Consider the following 22,646-nt stretch of genomic DNA (forward strand, 5'->3'; position numbering starts at 1 on the left):
TTTATTTAGCTCTGTACCCCATTTTTAATGGGGTTTTTTGAGTTTTTGGAGTCCAGCTTCTTTTATGCTGGAAATTTTATGACGACTTGACACAAGCTAAAGTCATCTAAGAGAAGGGAGTGTCAGTTAGAAGAGGCCCCCAAATGATCATGCAGTTAGGGAAACCCTAAGAGCATGTCTTAACTTTGAGAAAGCTCTATGTTGATTTCCATAATGGTTGAATGTACTGCCTAGTTTTGTGTCAACTTGACACAAGCTGGAGTTATCACAGAGAAAGGAGCTTCAGTTGAGGAAATGCCTCCATGAGATCCAGCTGTAAGGCATTTTCTCAATTAGTGATCAAGGGGGTGGTGCCATCCCTGGTCTGGGAGTCCTGGCTTCTACAAGAGAGCAGGCTGAGCAAGCCATGGGAAGCAAGCCAGNAAGAAACATCCCTCCATGGCCTCTGTATCAGCTCCTGCTTCATGACCTGCTTGAGTTCCAGTCCTGACTTCTTTCAGTGATGAACAGCAATGTGGAAGTGTAAGCCGAATAAACCCTTTCCTCCCCAACTTGCTCCTTGCTTTTTTGAATTGTATATGCTGAATCTTCCCAACACCTCTACAGTAAAGCTGACTTGGTCATGGTAGGTAATTCTTTTCTGAAGTTCTCAACCTGCAGGTTGCAACCAACTTAAGGGTCACACATCAGATATTCTATGTATTATATATTTATATTATGATTTATAGCAGAAACAAAATTACAGTTATGAAGTAGTAATGAAATAATTTTACAGTTGGGGATCACCACAACATGAAGAACTGTATTAAGTGTCATTGCATTATGAAGGTTGAGAACCACTGTTAGATGTTGGCTTGTATTTGGTTTTCAAGTATTTTATTGAGAAGTTTTACATCTAAGGTTATTGCAGATATAAACCTGCTGTTTTCCTTTTTTGTTATGACTTTACCTGGTATTATTGTTAGAGTGATACTTCATAGAAAAAGTTTGGAAATGTTTCCTCTGTTTCTTTTCTTTTTTTCTGAGTAATTTAATAAGTATTTTCTGTAGTTTTTGAAAGTTTGGTAGAAATCTGCTTTGGGTCCATCTGGATCAGGCTTTAAAAGCTTTAATATTAGTTCTTATGGGTCTGTTTAGGTCAATCCTCCAAGAAGCCTTGGATGGATCTACAAATTTTTTACCTCTTTTATATTTTTTATGTAACCAGAGTATAGATTTTTAAAGTATCCCCTTAAATATCCTGAATTTCTCTGGTGTCTATCCCTCTTTTATCTTCAAGTCATGATGGGAGAAGTACTATTTCTAAAAAAGAGTCTGTTCTATTAGACTGTAGCCACGTTAATTGAACACATTGAAAAATCTATTGAGAAACATGAGGAGAATTTTAAATTTTATACTTTTATACTTTGGTGATGGACAGCATGTCTGATGCTGCAAATATGACTAATTTTGCTATATTTATTAGTGCTGATGGTATATATGATGCCACTAAAGGAATGAGTTTTAAAATATTTTTAGAAAGACACTATTTAATAAAATTATTTATAAAAAGTAATAAAGCCATTTATTTTTCCATTGCCAATGTATCTGGTATAGTTACTGGTATTGCTCCATCAGTAGCACATAAGAAAGTGGAGCTTGTAAAATTGATAGAAGACTATGCAATGGTTGCACTAAGCTTCAGCTCAACTGAGCATTATTGTATAGTACATCAAGAACTTTTATGCAGAAAAGTCTTTACAATGTACAGAATCATATGAATCATCAACACTGTGAATTTCCTAAGAGCCAAGGGATTAAATTATCACCAATTCCAGAAATTTCTTTAAAGTGTGTTGATGTTGACAGTTACCACATTATATGTTTGGGGGCTGTGAGATGTCTAGGTAAAGACCAAATGTGGACAATATTTAAGATTTATGATGCATTAAGTCATTTGAGGCTCCAAAAGAAAAAAATAATTTTATTACCAGAACTTGACAATGAAATCCAGCTTAAAGTGGCTGGCAGTTTTAGTAGAGTAACCACTTATTGGAGTGAAACATGAGTCTCTCCAAGATGAAGACCAACTTGATGAAGAAAATTTACACATCGTTAACAGTCTACACATGAGAATGAAATTATGACAAGCTCTAATTGAGGCAAGCAATCTTAGGCACTTCAGGATGTTGACTAAATACTACCCTATGAACAGAGGAAAAAGATGCTGCCTTGACTGATCTTCGCTTTTAGCTTCCCTTTCTCGGCTCTCTCCTTTCCTTTGTGTCGGCTGCCAGCACCTAGAGACACTTTCTCCCATATTTCCCAGTGGTCACATTAGGCTGGGACCTGGGTGGGTAATAGTCAGTATTCTTCCAGTCCTTCATTACTGTCTAGCCAGTCTTACCCACAGCCTTGGAGCTTTCAGGTAGGTCTCCCTCCTCACACCTTACCACCATACCCTAGGGATTTTGCCTCTTGGTACAGATACAACTTAGTTGTTTCCTGGTGATCCTCTCAGCCTTCCCTTGTAGCCATATCCATTTGGTTGTTTCAACCACCAATACCCAGAAATAAATTCCATGTGGGACCCACAGAGGCCACAGTGGGCTAGGACTCAGGTAGGTGATTTTCACTTTCCTTTGGTTTCTCCATTACCCTCTGACCAGACTTACTCTTAATTCCTATAGCAAACTGATTCAGGGGCCCCTTCTACCCAAACTCCATTCCCTGGAGTCCCCAGCTCTTGCTTTATACCTAGAATCCCCCTGGCCCTTTCATTTCTGTCTCACTAAACTTATACCTTATCCTCTCACACCCTACATACAGGTGTCTCCCCTCCCTGAGGACTCTGGAACTTGGTGTGTGGACCCATTACCCCTAGCTAGCTCATACCCATGACCAATCTCACCTGTTCCTCCTAGCCCATTTCCATTTCTTTCTGCCATCTACTTGTGTAGACAAGTGGTCTTTATAGAGACCCCCACAGCTACCACACTTGCCTAGGATTCAGAAAGGGCATCAAGAACCAAGAATTGGAATACCCACCCAATCAAACAAGACCATATATAAACACCTTGAAACACTTCCATAGTTAAGCCTAGATCATAATACAAACACACATACGGAAACAGGCAAGACAACATGCCTCACCAGAACTTAGACAACCTATTACAGTCGAGCATGAGAAATGCAATGTGAAACACAAGAACTTCAAATTAAGATATGTCCAAGGACCTTAACAAAGATATGATTAATTACTTAATGAAGTCCATGAAAACAAACAAACAAAATACAGTTGAATGGAATAATGAATACAATTCCAGGCATGAAAGTAGAATCTAACAAAGAAATAGAATCAAGAAAAGGAAAAAATTGAAAAACAATTGAAGTTACACAAAGACACCTGGAATTAAGCCTTGCCAACAGACTGACTACAAGACATGGGAGAAAACATCTCAGGTGTTGACAACAGGGCAGAAGCAATGGATACCTCACTTAAAACGTGTTAAATCTAAAATTAACCAGGCACAAAAAATTCAGAAAGTCTAGGTAGGACACTAAGAAGAGACCAAATTTATGATAATAAGAGAAATGAGAAGAAACCCAGGTCAAATGCACAGAAAAATATTTTCAACAAAATCATAGAATAAAATTTCTCCAACCCAAGGAAGAAGGCAGCTATCACAGTACAAGAAGCAGACAGAATGCCGACTAGATGGGACTAGAAAAGGAAATTTCCCCAAACCCATAATAATCAAACCACTAAATGTACAGATCAAAGAAAAGGTATTAAAAGCTGCAAAGGGAAAGGCCAACGAATATATGAAGGCAGGTCAATTAAGATAACAGTCAGTTTCTCAGTGGAGACTCTGAAAACCAGAATGGACAAGATGGATCTTCTACAAACTTTGGGCGATCAAAAATATCAACCCAGATTACTAGATTCACTAAAACTATTGGTTACAATAGATGGAGAAAGGTAAACATTACAAAATAATAGCAAATTTGAGCAATGCCTATCTACCAATGGGGCTCTGCTGAAGATACTCAATGCAAAATTTCATTGTGAAGAGGTTAACAGCACTCATGAAGATATTAAAAATAAATAATCTCAGAGCACTAAAACAAAAGAGAAAAATTCCAAAAATAAAATAATAAGAATCAATAAATGCTGCTCATTGATAACTCTCAATATTGATAGTTTCAATATTTCATTAAAAATGACATAGACCAACACATTGAATTAAAAAAAATAATCTATCTTTCTGCTACATCCAAGAACTACATCTTACAATCAAGGATAGTAATCACCTGAGAGTGAAAGGATGGAAAAGGTACTCCAAGATAATTGACCCAAGAAACAAGCAAGTGTAGCCGCTTTAACATTTGATAAATTAAACTTAAAACCAAAACTTATGCAAAGGAAAACAAAAGAGATGGGAAAGGACACTGCATCTCATCAAAGGAAAACCATAAAGAATATTGCGATCCTAAACATCTATGCACCAAACACAAGGGCACCCAAGTCCATAAAAGAAACACTACTACAGCTAATATCACATATGGCCCCTCACCCAAACATAGTGAGTGACTTCAACACCTTACTCTAGCCAATAGACAGGTCATACAGAGAGAAGCCAAATAGAGAAATGTTGGAACTATATGATGTCGTAAATCAAATGAACTCAGCAGGTATTTATGGAATATTCCATCCGAACACAAAAGAATTTACCTTCTTCTTAGCACTTCATTGTCCCCAAAACTGTCTCCATGTGCTCAGAACCAGAACAAGTCTCAGAAGATACAAGAGAAGTAAATGACACGCTACAGCCTTTTTCGCCACCAGGAACTATATATCTGAATATCAACAATCACAGAAACACCAGAAAGCTTGCAAATTCGTGGAAACTGAATAACTCACCACAGAATTAAAAAAAATAGTCCAAACAAAAATCAAGAAAATTCAAAACATTTCTGAATTGAAAGTACAGCACACCCAAACCTGTGGGACATGATTAAGGCAGTTCGAAGAGACAAGTTCATAGCAACAAGTGCTATGTCAAAGAAAATTGGAAAGGTCTCATTTTAGTAATTTAGCAGCACACCTGAAAGCTCTAGAACAACAAGAGGACATAACACTACAAACAAGTAGATGACAAACAAGGGGCTGAAATCAATCTAATAGAAACAAAATAGGCAAACAAATAATCACAACTAAAAATACAAAGAATCAATAAAGAGTTGGTTCTTGGAGAAAACAAAATGAAAAATCCTTAGTCAAATTAACTAAAGACACAGAGAGAAGATCCAAGTTAGTAAAATTAGAGATGACAAGCAAGACATTCCCATAGTCACTAAGGAAATACAGAGGATCATTAGGACATTTTAAAATCTATACTTGACCCAATTGGAAAACCAAAGAAAAACAGATGAAGTTCTTGATGTATACAACCTGTCATATTTAATTATATTTAAACTTTTTAAACAGACTCATAAACACCAGTAAAGTCAAAAGTCATTTCAACCAATAAATAAATAAATAAATAAATAAATAAATAAATCCAGGGCCAGATAATTCAGTGACCTTCAAATACAGAGAAACCCTGTCTCAAAAAACAAACAAACAAACAAACAACAACAACAACAAAGAATTCATGCCGCCAGGCAGTGGTGGTGCACACCTTTAATCACAGCACTTGGGAGGCAGAGGCAGGCAGATTTCTGAGTTCGAGGCCAGCCTGGTCTACAGAGTGAGTTCCAGGACACCCAAGACTACACAGAGAAACCGTATCTCCAAAAAAAAAAAAAAAAAAAAAGAATTCATGCCAATACTGCCTGACTCATTTCACAAAACATAAGGTGATGGAACCATTTCCTAATTAATTTTATGAGGGTACTACTAGCCTGAAACCTAAACCACTCAAAGACCCAACCAAAAGAGAAGGAAAGAAAAAGAAAGAGAAAGAAGAAAAGAAAATTATAAACACATATCTATAATGGACATAGGTAATAGTTGCAAAGCAAATTCAAGAACACATCAAAAAGATTGAAATTGGCTGAATCCCAGGGATGATTCAACATATGTAAATCATTAGACATAATCTGCCACAAAAATAGGCTGAAAGACAAAAGTCATTGGACACTAAAGTTACAGGAGAAAAGAAAAAACATCTTTGAAAAAGATCCACCATCCCTTCTTGATAAAAACCCGGAAGAGGCTATGATGCAAGGGACATACCTCAACCTAATAAAGGCAGAGTTTACATCAAGCCCACAGCCAACAGCAACCTTAAACAGAAGAATCTCTTGAGGAATTTTCACCAAAACCAGGGGATAATGATGTCCACTCTCTCCACACCTCTTCAACACAGTACTTGAAACCTTAGCTAGAGCCATAACACAACTAAAGTAGATCAAAGGGATTCCAATAATAAAGGAAGAAGAAAAAGTATTTTTACTTACAGATGATTTGATACCATACATGAATGACCCTAAAAATTCCACTGGGAAACTCCTACAGCTGAAGAAGCAGTGCCTTTCACCATCATCCCAAAAGTAAAGAATATTTTGGGATAGATAATTCTAACCAAGCAAGTGAATGACGCATATAAAGGAAAACTATGTTAAGATTTTTTGAAAAAAAAAATTGAAGCCATTAGACTGTGGAAAGATCTCTACGCTCAAGGATCAGTATGATCAACTTTGGGAGAATGACTATCCTAATAAAAGCAAATACAACTTCAATGTAACTTTTATCAAGATTCCAACACAATTATTCTCAGAAATTAAAAGGACTACTTGTAGTTTCATATGAAAACACACACACACACACACACACACAAATAAATAAATAAATAAATAAATAAAAAGCAAGCAGGCAAACAAACAAACAAATAAAATCAATCCCAGGACACCTAACACAATTCTAAAAGATTAAAACCAAAGAAAAAGACCCGTTGGAGGTAGTAACATCCAGATTCCAAGTTGTAGTACAGAGCTATCCTCAAAAAATAACAAATATCCTCAAAAAACAGACATGTTGATCAGTGGGCTTAAGATCCATCTAGAAATCCACAAGTCTATGGACACTTGATATTTGATAAAGAAGCCAGACATACACATTGAATTAAAAAGAGCATCTTCAACAAGTGGTGCTGGAGAATTTGGATGATGGACTTTATAAAAAGGCAAATAGACCCATACTCATTAACCTGCACAAAACTCAATGCTAAGTGCATCAGCTCAGAGACTTCTACGGAAGGCTAGATACCTTGAATCTGACAGAAGGGAAAGTGGAGAACATAAATGAAATCTAGGTGGCCAAGAAACAACTAAGGAATGTTCAACACCATGAGGAAAACGCAAATTAAAACTACCTGAGACTTCATCTTATCTTGTTCAGAATGGTCAAGATTAAAAATAAAAATAAAAATAAAAATAAAAATAAAAATAAAAATAAAAATAAAGATACAACATACTGCAGCTCATGCTGGCAAGGATGTGGGGAAAGGGTGGAATTTTTCATTGATAGGATGATGCAAACTTTTATAGATAATGAGAAAATCTGTGTGGTAGGACCTCGGGAATCTGGGAAAGGATCTATCTCAAGATCCAGCTATACTACTATTTGGAGAATAAGCAAAAAGATTTATATCCCACTACAGAGACACTTGTTCATCCATTGCTGCTCTATTCATATTAGACAAAAATTGGAAACAGCCTAGATATCCATCAACTAATGCATGGATTATGAAAACATCACATATATACAAGGAGATGTTATTCAGCTATTATAAATGAAATTATGAAAATTTCAGGTAAATGGATAGAGTCAGAAAATATCATCCTAAGTAAAGTAACAGACGCAAGACAAAAAATATTTCATGTTTAGCTTTTAAACCTTTAATATGTTTGCTACAGTTAATATAACCATGGAGGTTAGGTACATATTAAGGGGCTAGGAGAGATCTCCTGTGGAAGGAGAAATAGAATATAAATTTATGAAGAGAGAGGCACGAAAGTGGATTAGGACTTAGAAGGGGATGGAAGAGAGAGATAAGAGAATAACATCTAGTGCTAAGGACTCCTTGAGGTGCCACATGGAAATCTGTTCCTAAAGAAACTTCCTAACATATGCATGTATAGGAAAGAAACACAAACAGAATCGCCAAATAATGGCAGAGACAATGACCAAGCCCAACCTCTTATGCCACCAGGTGAAACTTCCCATGTCAGGAATGAGTTACACCTAATTGAGCTGTTGGCCAAAAGGGCTCCCTGGAAACTCTCAAACATCTCGGGCTGCTTCCAAGGCTACCGGTTGTTCTCCTCATATGGACAATAAGCTCTATTACCGAAGACAACATTTGAACATGGAGAAACTGAGCTGTTGCCAGACTAGAGGTTTAACCTTAACTGACTAATAGTCATGATACTGGAAGGTACTTTGTAGGCAACCAGATGAGAAAAAGTAACCATCAATCCAGCTACAAACGTTGCGATATTCAGCGGTGACCTGCGTGTGAGATATGCTAAGGCCAATAGTGGCACAAATGTTGTGGTTGTAACCAACCACTCTGATTGGATTTGAGGCCCATTCATCTATAACCCACCCCAGACACTTCTTGAGTAGACAAGAACCTGAGCCAGCGGTGGTATGAGACTACAAGGACACGGTTTTCTGGACAGAACAGGCCATGACCTATGAACACGCATTAGTTGTGGCAGCGTGCACAAGACTTATGCAAGCTTAAGCCAGAGAAAATCCCAGCTCACCCCTAGCTGAGAATCTATGTGTAATAGCTTGGTTATTACTTAACTGCTTGGATGGGGACAGTCGCTTATCTTTAATAATGTGACTGCTGGTAGGTCCACCAACCTCCAGTGGATGGCCACATAATTCAAAGTATAAGGGCAGCACAGATGGGACTGGATGCCAATTTTTTTGGTGTGTTTTTGTTTCTATTTTTAAAGTGGACATAAAATTGGGTGTCTAAAGAAGGGAATATGGAATTGAAGGAGGGAGTATGATCAAAGTGCATTATCTGGAATACTCCAAAACCAGTAAGATATTTGTAAAATAAAAATAATTTTAAACAAAGAAAATATTTGCTTACCCTGCAGCAGTTTAGCTCCTCTGCTGTCAGTATGATTGTCCCACATTTCCTGCCTGGAATTCCTCTACAACAATAAGATCATAGTTAGCCCATTTAGATTTCTATTAAGGAATTATATTGATTAATATAGCTTTATTTCATATAATCATATAGAGAACCTACTACCATTATTGAGTTCCCATATTTCCTAATGAAGACAATGTCTTAACATCACAGGCAACATGTCAGGCCTCTGAGAATCATAGTCCTCTTGTCTAACATACAAGTAACATAATGTAATATGACAATGCTTTCTCTTGCCATGTCTATGCGCCCATACAACAGAAACCCTGGCTCGTGGCATTTTCCCTCCATTCATCAAATGCCTATTCATTGTCCTTGTCCTACCTGCTCATTCCCAAGTCAACACTCTACAGCTTGTCCCTTGCAACTGTTTTGCTTCAGGCTGCTTACGTCCTTCAATGAAGTTCCCTATATTGCATTTATTGCAGCACTGTCATGAACCTGTTATGTACTATTAGAGTCTGTGCCATAAGAATTAGCATTTAATCATACTTTTTCTTTCAAAGTTGTAAGTTTTATAAGAGCAAAACTCAAGGCAAAGTTCTTGTCAACCCACAATTTAAGAGCTCTGTGTTCCAAGTGCTCAATATACATAATCAAGGATAAAATACATAAGCTAATTCAGCAAAAAAACCCTCCACTCAAACTGTTTCTCTGAAGTTCTCTGTTTTATTTATGCTCATATACTTTTAAAGACACCAAGAACAATGCCAACTAGGAATACATAGGGTGTGCATATGTCTCCTATGGGTTGGAGAGATGTTCCCCAAAGTCCAAGTCTTACATTCTTGATCTATGGGGGTCAACACTGGGAGATGCTTTTAGAATGGGAAGGTGGAGAGAGAGTAAAGGCCATAGAGAGTTCATATTCAAAAGGGATAGTGGGACCAAGGTCCCTTCTAATCTCCTTTGCCTCCTAGCTGGTAAGATGTAGGTTAGAGGTAAAGGGATTTTTTTTTGGTTTTGTTTTCATTTTGTTTTGTTTTTTTATAAGACACCCCACATTCATTTTCTCTTGTGACCAGAGGCCTAGTACCAAAACCTAAAGTTAAAGTTATGTGCCAAAGGAAACATTTTCTTTTTTTAAATGTAATTGCATCAGCTATTTTGAGATGTCGCTGATCTACAGTTTTCTACCTACAAGCAAACTACAAGCAACCCTTGCCAATCCTCCAGAAAAACAGGTGTGTCCTATGACAAACTATGCAGCCAAGATCTTTCTGTGTGCCCTACATCAGGTAGACTCAGCCCGAGGATGGTTTGTGTCCCTAAAAGTACAACTCATTCCTGACAGTCACGGTATGTGTGCAACCGACTGGAGTCTTCTTATCTTCACTGGGGGGGAAAACTGTGAGGAGATGAGCAGTTAAAACCTTAGGAGTTGCACAAGTATCAATACAAATTCTATTCACTCCAAAACTCTTCTGTGCTTTCTTCCAACTGGCAAAAATTCTTTCAGAGAAGATCGCGCCAACTTCTTCCAACAAAGGTATCCGGATTGCACAGGAAGCTGCGCAGGCCCTCACTCCCCATGAGGTGAATTGTATGCATGTCAGGGGATCCATTCCATTAATCCCTCAGGACTAAGAGGTCAACTGATTTAACTTTTAAATATTTTTTTTTCTTCTTAATATGACATCCATCATTTTTAACATCCTTCCCTTTTTCTTATGGTTTTGGTTTGGTTTTTTTTTTGCCTCTTTGTCTTTCGAGACATGGTTAGGGCTAACCTCAAAGTCACTGTGTCCCTGTGAAAGTATTTAAATCCCCGATCCTCCTCTCTTCATTTCAGCCTTCTCTCTGGAAATGCTAAGTATCTATCAGCTTTAAAGGTCTGCACGCGTGTTCCTTGTGAAAACCAAAGGAAAGTAGACCTCAGTCCTATAGCTCAGTCACTAGACCTTCCTTTCTTCTCTATGCGACACAGCAAGTGGTTGCACCTTCGTCTTGCCCACAGGACTTGGAAGGCTGCCAGTACCTCACTCGTTGGCCCTGTCTTTCCTTCTTACCAGTGGTGTTTCTGTATGCTGAAAACTTTGGTGGCTCTCCTGCTACGGCAGAGGCACGAGGTCCCTGCCCAGATAATTCCTAGGTGAGTCACGTTCATATTTTGGCTGTGGTTGAGATAACTGAGTGACCTAACAGTCCCAGAGCGAGTGTCTTCCAGAAGCTTCTTGAGTGGCTTTTGATTGGGATATCCCGATCATGCCGAGGTTGTATCTGGAGGTGCACATCCAAACCTTCAGTATTCTTCCTTGCATAAGCTTGCCTGAAACTGAGCCTTCTCTGAGCACTTCCTATTGCTTGAGCAGAATTCTCAACTGACCACGTCTGTTCAAAAACCGATCTAAGGGTTTTGTTGTTCTTCAAAGTGCTCCCGTTCTTCACATCCTACCAACCAACCAACTTATAATAGTCCCACTTCTATCTAGCAAAATATACTTTCATTTCCTGTTGCTTTTATTATGAATTCCCATCAACGTAGAGATCTTAAAGTACCATTTATTGTTGAACAATTCTGTAGATCAAATTCTGACCAGGGGTGGGTAGGTAGACACTCTGTTTACAGTTCCTCATAGCTGAAACAGCCAGTCAGGTCAGCAGGCTGGGCCTTACCCTCGTGCTTGGAATAGCTGACCTTCCAATTATGCATCTCTGACTTCATCTTCTGCCTCCCCTGCTCTCAAGGATCCATATAACATTCAATGTAGTGAATTGAGTACACTGTAGTCAATTCATGATAATCTACACTAGGTAATGTAGTGTGACGTTTACTCCCCCATGCAAATTTCCCCTCAAGACAGGTAAAGCAGCATCAATGCCTCAGTTTAAAACCAACTGTTACCTTGAGGGAGCTACCTAATCCCCGTTGAAACTTAGTTCATTCGCTTGACAAATCAAGGTAATGAGGTAATTAAATGATAAAAGCCAAACCAAATCAAACAACGCACAGGTTAAATGTTCAGGACATTATAGTTTTATTATGTGTTCACATGATTTGTTTAAAATTGTCCATTAATTCTTAATGTGGGATTGAAATAGGACATGTTGAGTCCTACATATCCCCTGCCTTACATCATCTGGTGACTATATGCATTGTGAGGAGGATATAAATGCTCAGTGTATATTACAAACTTGTCTGACATCTCTTCCTGAGTCAGAATACTATCTATGCTGAACATACGCAATGAACTTGTACGATAGTTACTGCATGCAAAAGTCCCCACCATTTAACACGTGTAAAACTCTTAGCACAGTGTGGGAGTTACATAGGAGCTGACCTTTGTTTCAGTGAGGGAGATGTGGAAAACATGTGCATATCAAAGAATATTTATAATAGAACGGTGAAATGTGACCACGATCATCAAAGCCCTGTGTGTATGAATGGTGGCCTTGAAACTGAACGCTTCTACAAGGCCCATGAGCTAGTTAGAATTTCAGTGATTATAGAGGACTTGCAATATTCCAGGCCTGGAGCCAAATTACCTCCAGCTCTCCCCAGGTCCCTTTATGTCATTCCATTCCTTACCCACCTCAAGAGACTTACCTAACATCCCCTGGCTATCAGATAAATCCTTTTGAAATGAACTTCCTGCAGCCCTAAGGCTAAGGGTGCCGCCAACAGATAACGTGTGAAGTCTCTAACAGATCTCCCAGTCGGACTGTAACCAGCCTATCAGATGCTTCCACCAAAGTATTGTAAAAGTGCCTTGATTTTATTGTAACTGTTCTGCTACTATAGAAACTGTATGAAACTGTTACCATGTGGGAACATGGAATTGGGGGTGACATGAATCTGTACTCCTGGGCCACAGCCATTCTTATTTGTCTCCAGAATAAACTAGGTTTGCTTTGTTTTGTTTTGTTATGTTTTGTTTTGTTTTTTGAGGTAAGGGCGTGATTTGAGCTAGGCAAAATCTGTCAGATCTACCCTAGTGATATACACTGTGCTCTGACCAAATTCGGCAGGAACAGAGATGGTGGCTAGATAGTGCCACGTGGAAGATGGAGCCGAGGGCGACAATGAAACCTGAGGTTCTAACTTGACAGAACTGGAAAGGGAGGGGCAGAGTAAGTCATAGAATCATTAAACCTCATCTGGTTGCCTTGACCCACTGTGGAAGCCCTGGAAAGATAAGGGTTGTGACATCAGGACAGGTTTTTCAGCCTTTTCCTGCTATGTGACCTTGATTCTCTGCCAGTCAGATTACCAAACAAGAACAGTAAAACAAAGAAGCCCATATGATTAAAACTTTCCAGGCCTGAGAGATGGCTCAGCAGGTAAGAACACTTTCTGGCTAAACGTGAAGATTCCAATGTCAGCCCCCATGTAAAAAAAAAAAAAAAAAAAAAAAAAAGCAGAGTGTGGCCTCTCGTATCTGCTACGGAGACAGGAGAGTCGCTTCGACTTGCTGGTTGTGAACCTAACTCAAGTTTTAGTGAGAGACACTTTCTCGAGTGACTAAGGCAAAGAGAATAAAACACTGGCTATCGCTGGCCTCCCTCCACATATGCACAGATGCCTACACACACACACACACACACACACACACACACACACACACACAACACATGCATGATTAGTATGTTCAAACTTTCTACAGGAGCCCCAGACTTGGAGAAGAAACTAAAAGGCCCTAGCACCAGGCCACCAGCCAGAAGACGAGTCTGTCTTCCCACTATTCTAAGAGCCGATTACAGGTCCCCTACCCTGCATATTTCCTGGCTCTTGCCTCTTCTATAAAATTGTAGCACTGCCACAAGCAAAATGGAGAAAAACTGGGGTGGCAGGGGCTGGGGGTGGGGTGGGTATTCTTTCCTGGTTTGGGAAAAAAAAAAAAAAAGCTGGAATAAATCTAATTCCTGTTTCCTAACTCCTTTTGAAATACCTGAAAACTAAGTGGCATCCAACTTGACACCAGTGTGACTCAAGAGACTAATGCATGCAAATTCAAATTTGTTACAATTTCTGGTCATTTGGGATTGCCTCAGTGAGCTCAGTGGTGCCTGTGTGAGGTTTGTAGAGGACGAAGCATAAGCAATGCTGCCTTTGCTGTTGGCATCAGGACCTCCCAAACCTATATCACATAGGCTATATACAGCGGGACCTGTGACCTGCAAACGGGTTGCCAAGGCAACAGGCACCATATTCCTGGCATCCACTTGGCTCACCTCCCACCTTTACCTGCCTTAAGTCATTTTTCCTATAAATAAGGAGAACACCCCTCCCTCCCTCTCTCTCTCTCCCTCTCCTCCCTTTTTGCTGCTACCTGTCTCTCTCACTCTCCCGATGAAACCTCTTCCACGTGGATCTGCCTTGGCCTAGTGTGCTGTTGAGACGCGACCCGCCATTCTAACACATCAGTTGCTATGTCAGTGTACCTGAACTTTGGGACAGACCACAGAGGTAACAAAGTGTGTACTGCTCAGTATGTGTAGTGGTTTGAATAGGTTTGGCCCCAATAAACTCATGTGTTTGAATGCTTGGCTCACAAGGAGTGACACTATCAAGAGGTGTGGCCTTGTTAGAATAGGTGTAGCCTTTTTTGGGAGGAAACATGTCGCTATGGGGATGGGTACTGAGGACTCCTGGAGGTCTGCCTGGAATGAAGAAGAGCCTCCTCCTGCTGAGAAGCCCAAGGAGCAGAGTCTTTTGTTGCTGCCTTTGTACCAAGATACAGGACTCTTCTCTCCTCCAACACTATGTCTGCCTGGATGCTGCCATGCTTCCTGCCATGATGATAATGAACCGAAAATATAAGCCAACCCCAATTAAATGTTGTCCTTCATAAGAGTTGCCTTGGTCACGGTGTCTGTTCACCGAAATGGAACCCTTTCTAAGACAGAAGGAGTAGCTATGGATGGAGTATGCCAGTGACCAGTGACACAACCTTCTCGTGGCTCAGCGAGCCTCTGAGGTCCTTCTAAAGAAACACAAGGGTACATCCTAATACAAGCCTAGTAGAGGAGAGCATGTGAGAGAAAAGAAATATACTGTGTATCAATAGTTCTTAGACATGAAACTATAGGGGGAAATACATCATTGCCAAAAGAGCTGTACATTTTAAAAATGTAACTTTTTAAAAGTAGTGATGGATTTAACTTAATTGTCAGACATGTACCTTTCCCTGCAATATAGTGTATTACCAACAAAATTGCAGTTCCAAAAATTATTGTAAATTGGTTATCAAAGCGAAAATACTAATAGTTTTCATGTTTAAAATGTATCATATGCCTGACAACTGAAAGTAAAATATTCATTTAAATTTTAAACTGTTGTCTACATCAAGAAATTCATTTGTCACACTACCAATTTAATATTGGAACCAAATGTGATCTTGTTTTATAGACACAATGTCAATGTTGACATTAAAAAGAGATGAAGGCAGACACTATAATACTATAGAATGGTAATTTTACACACCTCATATGCCAAAGGGGTTTAAGAAGTTATTTTATGTGGCTTTGAGATGAGCTAAACTACCTACATATTTATAGAAATATTAAGCTAATAACACTGAACCCTACTCTCTGCCTAAGTATTATAGTGATTGCACTTGTAGCAAGGGTTAGATAATCTAAAAATGGCATTGTAATTCCTGAGAAACAAATGTAAGGCTTTTACATGCACAAGAAACCCTGGAGGTGTGGTTCTCTGGTACAGCATCTTCCTAGCATGGACAGGAGCCTGAACTTAATCCATATCACTCTAATTATACTCTTTAATAAACATATATCAAATTACTCTTCTTCCTAAGACACACAGGTCTGTGTAATCACGAGGGCATGGGTATTCTCCTTTTAAGACTTTTGACAGTTGTTCTTTGGGGATGAGATGGGGAAGTGTTTCGCCTCCAGCCTGTGCTAAAAGGATGCTCTTGTTTTGCCCCAGTGAGCTATGTGCATCCTGCTTCACTTAAGAATGAAGAATACTGAGAAGAACCGTAACTGATTTCTCTGTCGTCCTGTTTTATTCAGTTTGTATTTTTGTGCTTCAGAAAAGGCAGTAGAGAACTTAAAGCAAACAGGCAAGTAATCAAAGATGGTACAGATGGACAGGAGCAAACTTTAAAAAAGATGCTCGGAGGAGTCTATGCTGTCAAGTACAAACTGCATGCTTATTTTTAAAAGCTACAACGGAAGGAATTTGTGCAAAGGACTGAAAGCATTGGAAGGGATTGCCCAAGGAAATGCCAGTTTGCCAAGCAGTTATCTTTGTTTGGAACCCTGCATGGGAGCTGACTCAATCTAAATTAGGATCCAATTGCTCTGCTCCTGTGATTACAGAGGTTGGGATCAATACTCTCAAAGCAGACCTAGGGTTTTCTGAAATGTTGAAGGTTTTTACTTCCCGGAGTCTATCCTCAGAGTCTGGCATCCTGTGACTCTATCTATTCCTAGAATGACAGTGCAGCCCAGTGAGGGCTAAATACACAAAGTCCACTAACCAAACACACAAAACTTAACTAACCTCAGGCTTGCTCTCCTCCACAAAGGAGGAGCTGCTTACTAGAAACTTGGATAAATAAATAAATAAATAAATAAATAAAATCTCTCCTTAGTGTTGAGGTTGAAATTAGGCATTCCCCTACTCTCTTAAGTTACTCAATACTGTGTAAAACTTTCCTGGTTTGAACTATCTTTTTTCTAACAGACCATAATCAGTTTCCAGACCAAGGTGAATGAACCTCTTTGAACCTCAAAACTCTGGAATTTTCTTCCACCTTCCTGATAAAATTCATACCACAAAAAATAGCCTACACACACCAGTCTAAGCTAACCTAATTCCCACTAATAGAGACAGAGATTGTTACTACTTATTTGAGGTCCACTGGTATTTTACAAAAATCTTTAAAACATTTGCCATATTTTATCTAACAGAGAAATAAAAATTCTCACCAGTGTATTATTTGCTTAGAATGGTGGACATTATTTCATTTTTCTCATATCAGAAGGCCCACAGGAGTTACAGTCAAGTCTTTTATGATTGAAGGAAATGTCACAGCTCTGCAGAATGACAGACTAATCATTCTGGGATTTGTCTCTGATGGTGACATTCAGAGCCATTTTGATGCAAGTAAATTCATTTTGTCCACATTTTGCATGAGCCACTGTGTGTTTTCTGCACCTTTCCGTCTAGAAGAGTTCATCTACATACATGACGCTAGCTGTAGCTGCTAGAGTCTCGGAATAGCACAAAGAACAGAGCCGAATGCTGCTGAAAACATCCTGCTGAGAAGACCCTGATTTTTTGAAATAAAAAACAGTTATAGCTGTGGAGCTCTTTCCAGAGTTGATATAGAAAAATGAGCATAAGAAACTGCTTCCACTAAATATTAACCTTCTGTCATACATGAGGTTCACAAGCTTGCAGCAGCCACATCAGGAGTTGGCAGTAGAATTTACCACTCCCCACCCCAGAAGGAGACAAGTTTTGTTTACTCTATGCATCTACCGCATCTAATGTCCCTCTGAAATGCATTAATTTTTAATATAGTGAATTACATTGTCTTAGTTTCTTCTGTTGCCCTGATAAAGTATCCTGACCAAAGCAACTTAAGGGAGAGAGTGTCTATGATGCTCACAGATAGGATCAGAACCTACCATTTCACAGAATTCAAGGCAGCCACTGGAAGCCACTGGTCACAATACATGCACAGTGCAACGCATTACTGCATGCTTGTATGCATTTCCTATTCCCCTTTCTGAATTTATACAGCCCAAGGCCCCAAACACAAGGTATGGGGTCCTCCTATCAAGTACTGTGATTAAGATAACTTATCAGTCATTCTCAGAGGCCCTCCTCCCAGGTGACCTTAGACTGTGTCGCACATGAATATTACTAATAGGTACATGCATCCGATGGGATCAGCGCAAACACAAAGGTTCTTAACTGACACCAAACTGGAGACTGGTTTTTTCCATCTGACACGACAGGACACTTAACAGCAACCAAATTGCTCTATAAAACACAAACAACAAAAAATGCAGAACTCATCTCGGTACCCAAATTTGACATCCAGGCACACACTACAACCAGACAAAATAACTAACACTTAAGATAACAATTTACATAATAAAATCAAGTTTGGTTTCCTACTGTCCTTTCCTTAAATCTGCTGAATTTCTACCTTAACACAGAGAAAAAGACAAAAGGGAAGGAGAAAAGGAAAGAGGAAGGCAGAAGGAAGGAAGAGGTTAACTGATTTGACTTAGGAGCTTTCTGCTAAGAGTTACTGGATGCTTTTAATAAAGGTATGAACAGTAACCACGGATTTAGTGTCTATTGAACTCAGTGTTCTCCAACACAAATTTACCATACAATGCATTGCTATTTCTTTCAATAACTGTCCTAAAAAATGTACTGTTACGGTGTTTCAAAATAGGAATTGGAGCTAAGGAGTTTAAAGCAATCTGCTCAAATTACAAACTTGAGAAATTGTGAAACCCAGTCCTGATTACCTCCAAAAAGCTTAGCTACACCACCCTCCCTCCCACGGGCTGCATACTTTCCTCTGCGCCTAATTAACTGTTCATGTCACTAATGTAACCCACAGCAGTAAAAGTATAGTGTGTGACAGTGAAGATCTGGCCTGCTGGAAGTCTACTAGTTTAAAAGGCTTGGTCTCTAGGGGGCACAGATGAGAAAGTGGGGCCACTAAGGATCTTTAGGTTATCCTTGTGTGTCTTCAGGAGGAGGATGGAGCCTGTCAACCTTCTCTTTCTTTAGATTACCAGCTATCCATGAAAGGGCTCTGTATTCCTACCACAATCTTCTGCCTTTGTACAAACAAAAGCAATTCAGCCGATGGATCTCGGAGTAGATTTTTTTGCAGAGAAGCCCGGTATTTATTTCTTCCAGTGCTTATTCTAGTGACGGTAGGATAACAGTGGTGATGTAGAACACCAACTTATGCATCGTGCTCGCGGAAGAGCCGAGACTTGAGAGCTCTGATTCTAGTACAGTTTAAGGGCAAAGTAAATTATAGAGTATAAAAGTATTGAATCAGTTTGTTGAGCTTATTGTCAGCATCTTGCTTACTTCTTTAGTACTGTTAAAAGACACCACGACCAAAGTAATTTGTAGAAGGAAGCCTTCAACTTGGGGCTCATGGATCCAGAGGGTACTAGAATTCACTACACTCATAGCAGGAAGCACGGCACAAGCTGGGCAGGCTTGACATAAAAGGAATAGCTGAGAAATTAAATCTTTTCCACAAGTGAGAGAGAGAAAGAAAGAGAGTAAGAGAGAGATACAGAGACAGAAACAGAAACAGACAGACAGACACTGGGGGGGAGGGAATATCATAGAATTTTGAAACTCAAACCCCACCCCCAGTGACATACCTCCTTCAACAAGGCCACACCTCCTAATCCTTTCCAAACAACTCCATCAATGGGGACCAAGAATTCAAATACAAGAGCCAGTGGGGCCCATTCTCATTCAAACCACTTCCATCAGATAATACAGTCACAGACATGTTTGAGAAAGTTTTACAGCCCAAACTATGTCAAAGCCGGCTATATTTTCACATGCAGAAAATTACATGATAAAAATCGTGGTCTTTTCTTCATCTAAATTTTTCAAAAATTCACCTTCTAGACAAGCTGTCCTTATTTTAGTCACTCCTCTCCTCTCCCTTTCCTTTCCCTCCCCCTCCTCCTCTCACAGTGATAGGTGATCCCCACAGGCATTCACAGGCAACACATAGATGAGTCCTCACTAGAGTCAGATCAACATGCCAACACTGACAAGCTGAATTTCAGGTGCTGTCAGGCCCTCTCTGTCTTGGTCTTTTCTGGTCCCTCAGCTTCCTGTAAGCTTTGTCCTTCACCCATCCTTTCTGGTGGTGACCTTCAGCACTCGTCTGTCACCATCTTGAGGCTTAGGCAACAACAAGGAATCCTGCGCAACCCATGGATAGCCTCAGTCTGTTCTTCAGGTACCACTTGCCTCAGGGTCCCACCCTGGGCCCTCCACAGCTCCCTTGCCACCCTCAGAACCTCCCTTCATCCTCCACCCAAAACCTAGCTCCTAGACCACAAGCTACCACTTTCCAGAACCTTTCCCTTCTACTTCCTTCAGCTAAACCAGCAACTGGTACATTACCACAAGGGCTCCCTTTCCCTTCCAGGACCTGCTTTCCTGCCACTGACCCATGCACTCTAGTCCCCTGTCCTTATGCAGATGTACCTGTGCCTGGGCTGAAAGGAACAAAACAAGAAAGTCTATTGCTTGAGCAACATAATTCATACATTCCCCACAGAAGATGAAAGCAATCACTCTTAAATGGGAGCCGACTCTAGAGTTTTTTTTTTTTGAGACTGCTGAATCCATCACTAACCTTACAGAGAGGAAGGAAAGCTCTGAGACCATTAGGGAGAAAGTTGGAGCCAATCTAACAGCACAAAAACAAACAAAACAACAACAGCAACAACCAACCACAGAGCTGAGTGGGAGCGATGCTAATTAATTGCTAATTAACTGCTAAGGAGAGGGGCCAGGAGTCACAGAGACCCAGCAAAGGCTTCAGACAAACAGCACACCACCCGAAATGTGTGGTAATAAATATTTGGTGAATGAATATAGCCTATTCAACAAAAGCAGGCTTTCTGGGAGCTGCAAAAATGCTGAACTGCTAACAAAATGAAAGCAAAAGTTTTGAATACCAAATCACTTCACTTTTTAGTTCTTAGAGACTATTTAAAAAAAAAAGAAAAAAAAATAGCCGAAGACTTTCAATGATGGCCATAACTAAAGTCCAGAAATACAATAGTTACGTTGAAATTCAAATTATGATTATTCAGTAAGACACGTGGCTACGTACAAGTAGGCTTTTCTGCCTTTGTGACAAACCTGCCTTAGTTGTCAAAGGTTTGATTAATGAATAATTTAGAATGCTACTTTGTCTTCTCTAAATCCCCCAATTTTACAGTTATTATTCATTTAAAAGTGCTTGTCTCGTGAGGTAATGATAATTCAGCTGCAATTAAGAAGCTGGCAAAGAGTCCGCTGAACATTTTATCAGCATACAAACCAGGCCATTTCTAGGGTGGAGAACAAGAGGGTGCTCTGAGTGACTTAGAATATAAACGGGAAACTAGAAGATAAATCTCTCATCCAAATGAACTAGTAAATAAATGTTAAGCCATTTGGATGATGCAATTTAAGATAAATAACACATGAGACAGCAGGAAGAATTTGAAAATTCAGGATGAATCAATTTTGTTTGCTGTGGGAGTATTTCCTACCTCAGGAGGTACTTTGTGCTGCATTTCAAAGGCACGTGTTCAGCAGCATGGGGAAGATTGCCAGAGTCTTTCACACAATTGCAATGGAGCTACCTGCAAGCAGGAAAATGCACAGATCCCCATCTCTAGCCCTATCCTAGAGGAACAGCCTGAAACATTGTTTTGATTGGCTGCCTGGTCAGGGTGGGGGAAGGTGGTCCAAGAGAGAGGGGGCAGTGGAGAACAGAGTCTCCCTTCTCTTCCTAGGAGTCTGTGATCGCTTCTGTGTGAACCACAACATCTATGGCACACTTTGTAAATTCCAGTTTTATATACCGCATGATGAGATGCACTCTCTTTAAAAGCTGTGTGTGTGGTGGAACTAATTTCCTATCGGAGAAGCACTTTTCTGACTTCTTATTATTAATACTTTCTTGCCTTCATCTTTCCGTGCAAATCCACTCTCTTCTACTAAAAGCAACATGTCTACAATCCCTAACCTTTTTTCATCTTAGGGGATTTTTTTTTTTTTCCTGTTAGATGGACTCATGGGAAATGGTAAACACATGGAAATGATGTCATTGGATCAGCAAGGATGGGTATGAACCTGGGTGAGGATGTGGAAGGACCAGCTCCTCTGGAGAATGCCTTGACGGTACAGGCAGCCCAACGGAGCTCTCGGGAAAGGTGTGTCCCTGGCTGCTTTCTCAATACTTTTTCAAACAAGAAAACTTTCCTTTGAGACTGAGGTAATGGAGTAAGATGTTGTCTGCCCAGAAGCTGCTTGTTAACAGAAGACCCTGAACTTCAACAGCAGCCCATGGAACTTGTTTCCGATCTGTTTGTACCCTCCAGGCACGTGCGTCTCTCACAGGTACAGATTTTCAGAAAAGCCAGCCTGTTTTTGAGCAGGTGGACCTACAACTACCTATAACTGTTCCAATCCCTCGTTCACCTGAGGTGAAGCAATGACTGAGACCTCAGCAATGACTGAGTGTGTTACCTGGCACTTCTCTGGCAATGCCTAGGGAAAGTAGCATTCCCCTAGCAAGCTAATCCAATGTGGCTTTACTCTCTGTTGACTGGCTGTGTCTCAGCTCCCTCACTGTACTTAACACCTTCAGTTCACCTCAGACATCACCTTCCTGCAATTTTATTTCAGTTTTATTTCTTGTCTCCTTTCTTTTGTGACCAGTCTCTGTGATGTTCAAGTTCTGGATTTCATTACCCACTTCTACCGGTGCTTGTTGCCTG

The 22,646-nt window shown here is 39.9% G+C and overlaps 1 protein-coding gene across 1 annotated transcript in view; it reads right to left on the minus strand.

The window, feature by feature from the left end:
• Cpne8 (copine 8) overlaps positions 1-22,646 on the minus strand; it is a 181,524-nt gene that overhangs the window by 87,647 nt on the left and 71,231 nt on the right. Inside the window, exon 7 of the mRNA XM_021216350.2 lies at positions 9,099-9,162. Coding sequence (XP_021072009.1) covers positions 9,099-9,162 — 64 coding nt within the window. The remainder of the gene's footprint in view (positions 1-9,098; positions 9,163-22,646) is intronic.

This window comes from Mus pahari, chromosome 17, assembly GCF_900095145.1.
Source record: "Mus pahari chromosome 17, PAHARI_EIJ_v1.1, whole genome shotgun sequence".
NCBI classification, from domain to species: Eukaryota; Metazoa; Chordata; class Mammalia; order Rodentia; family Muridae; genus Mus; species Mus pahari.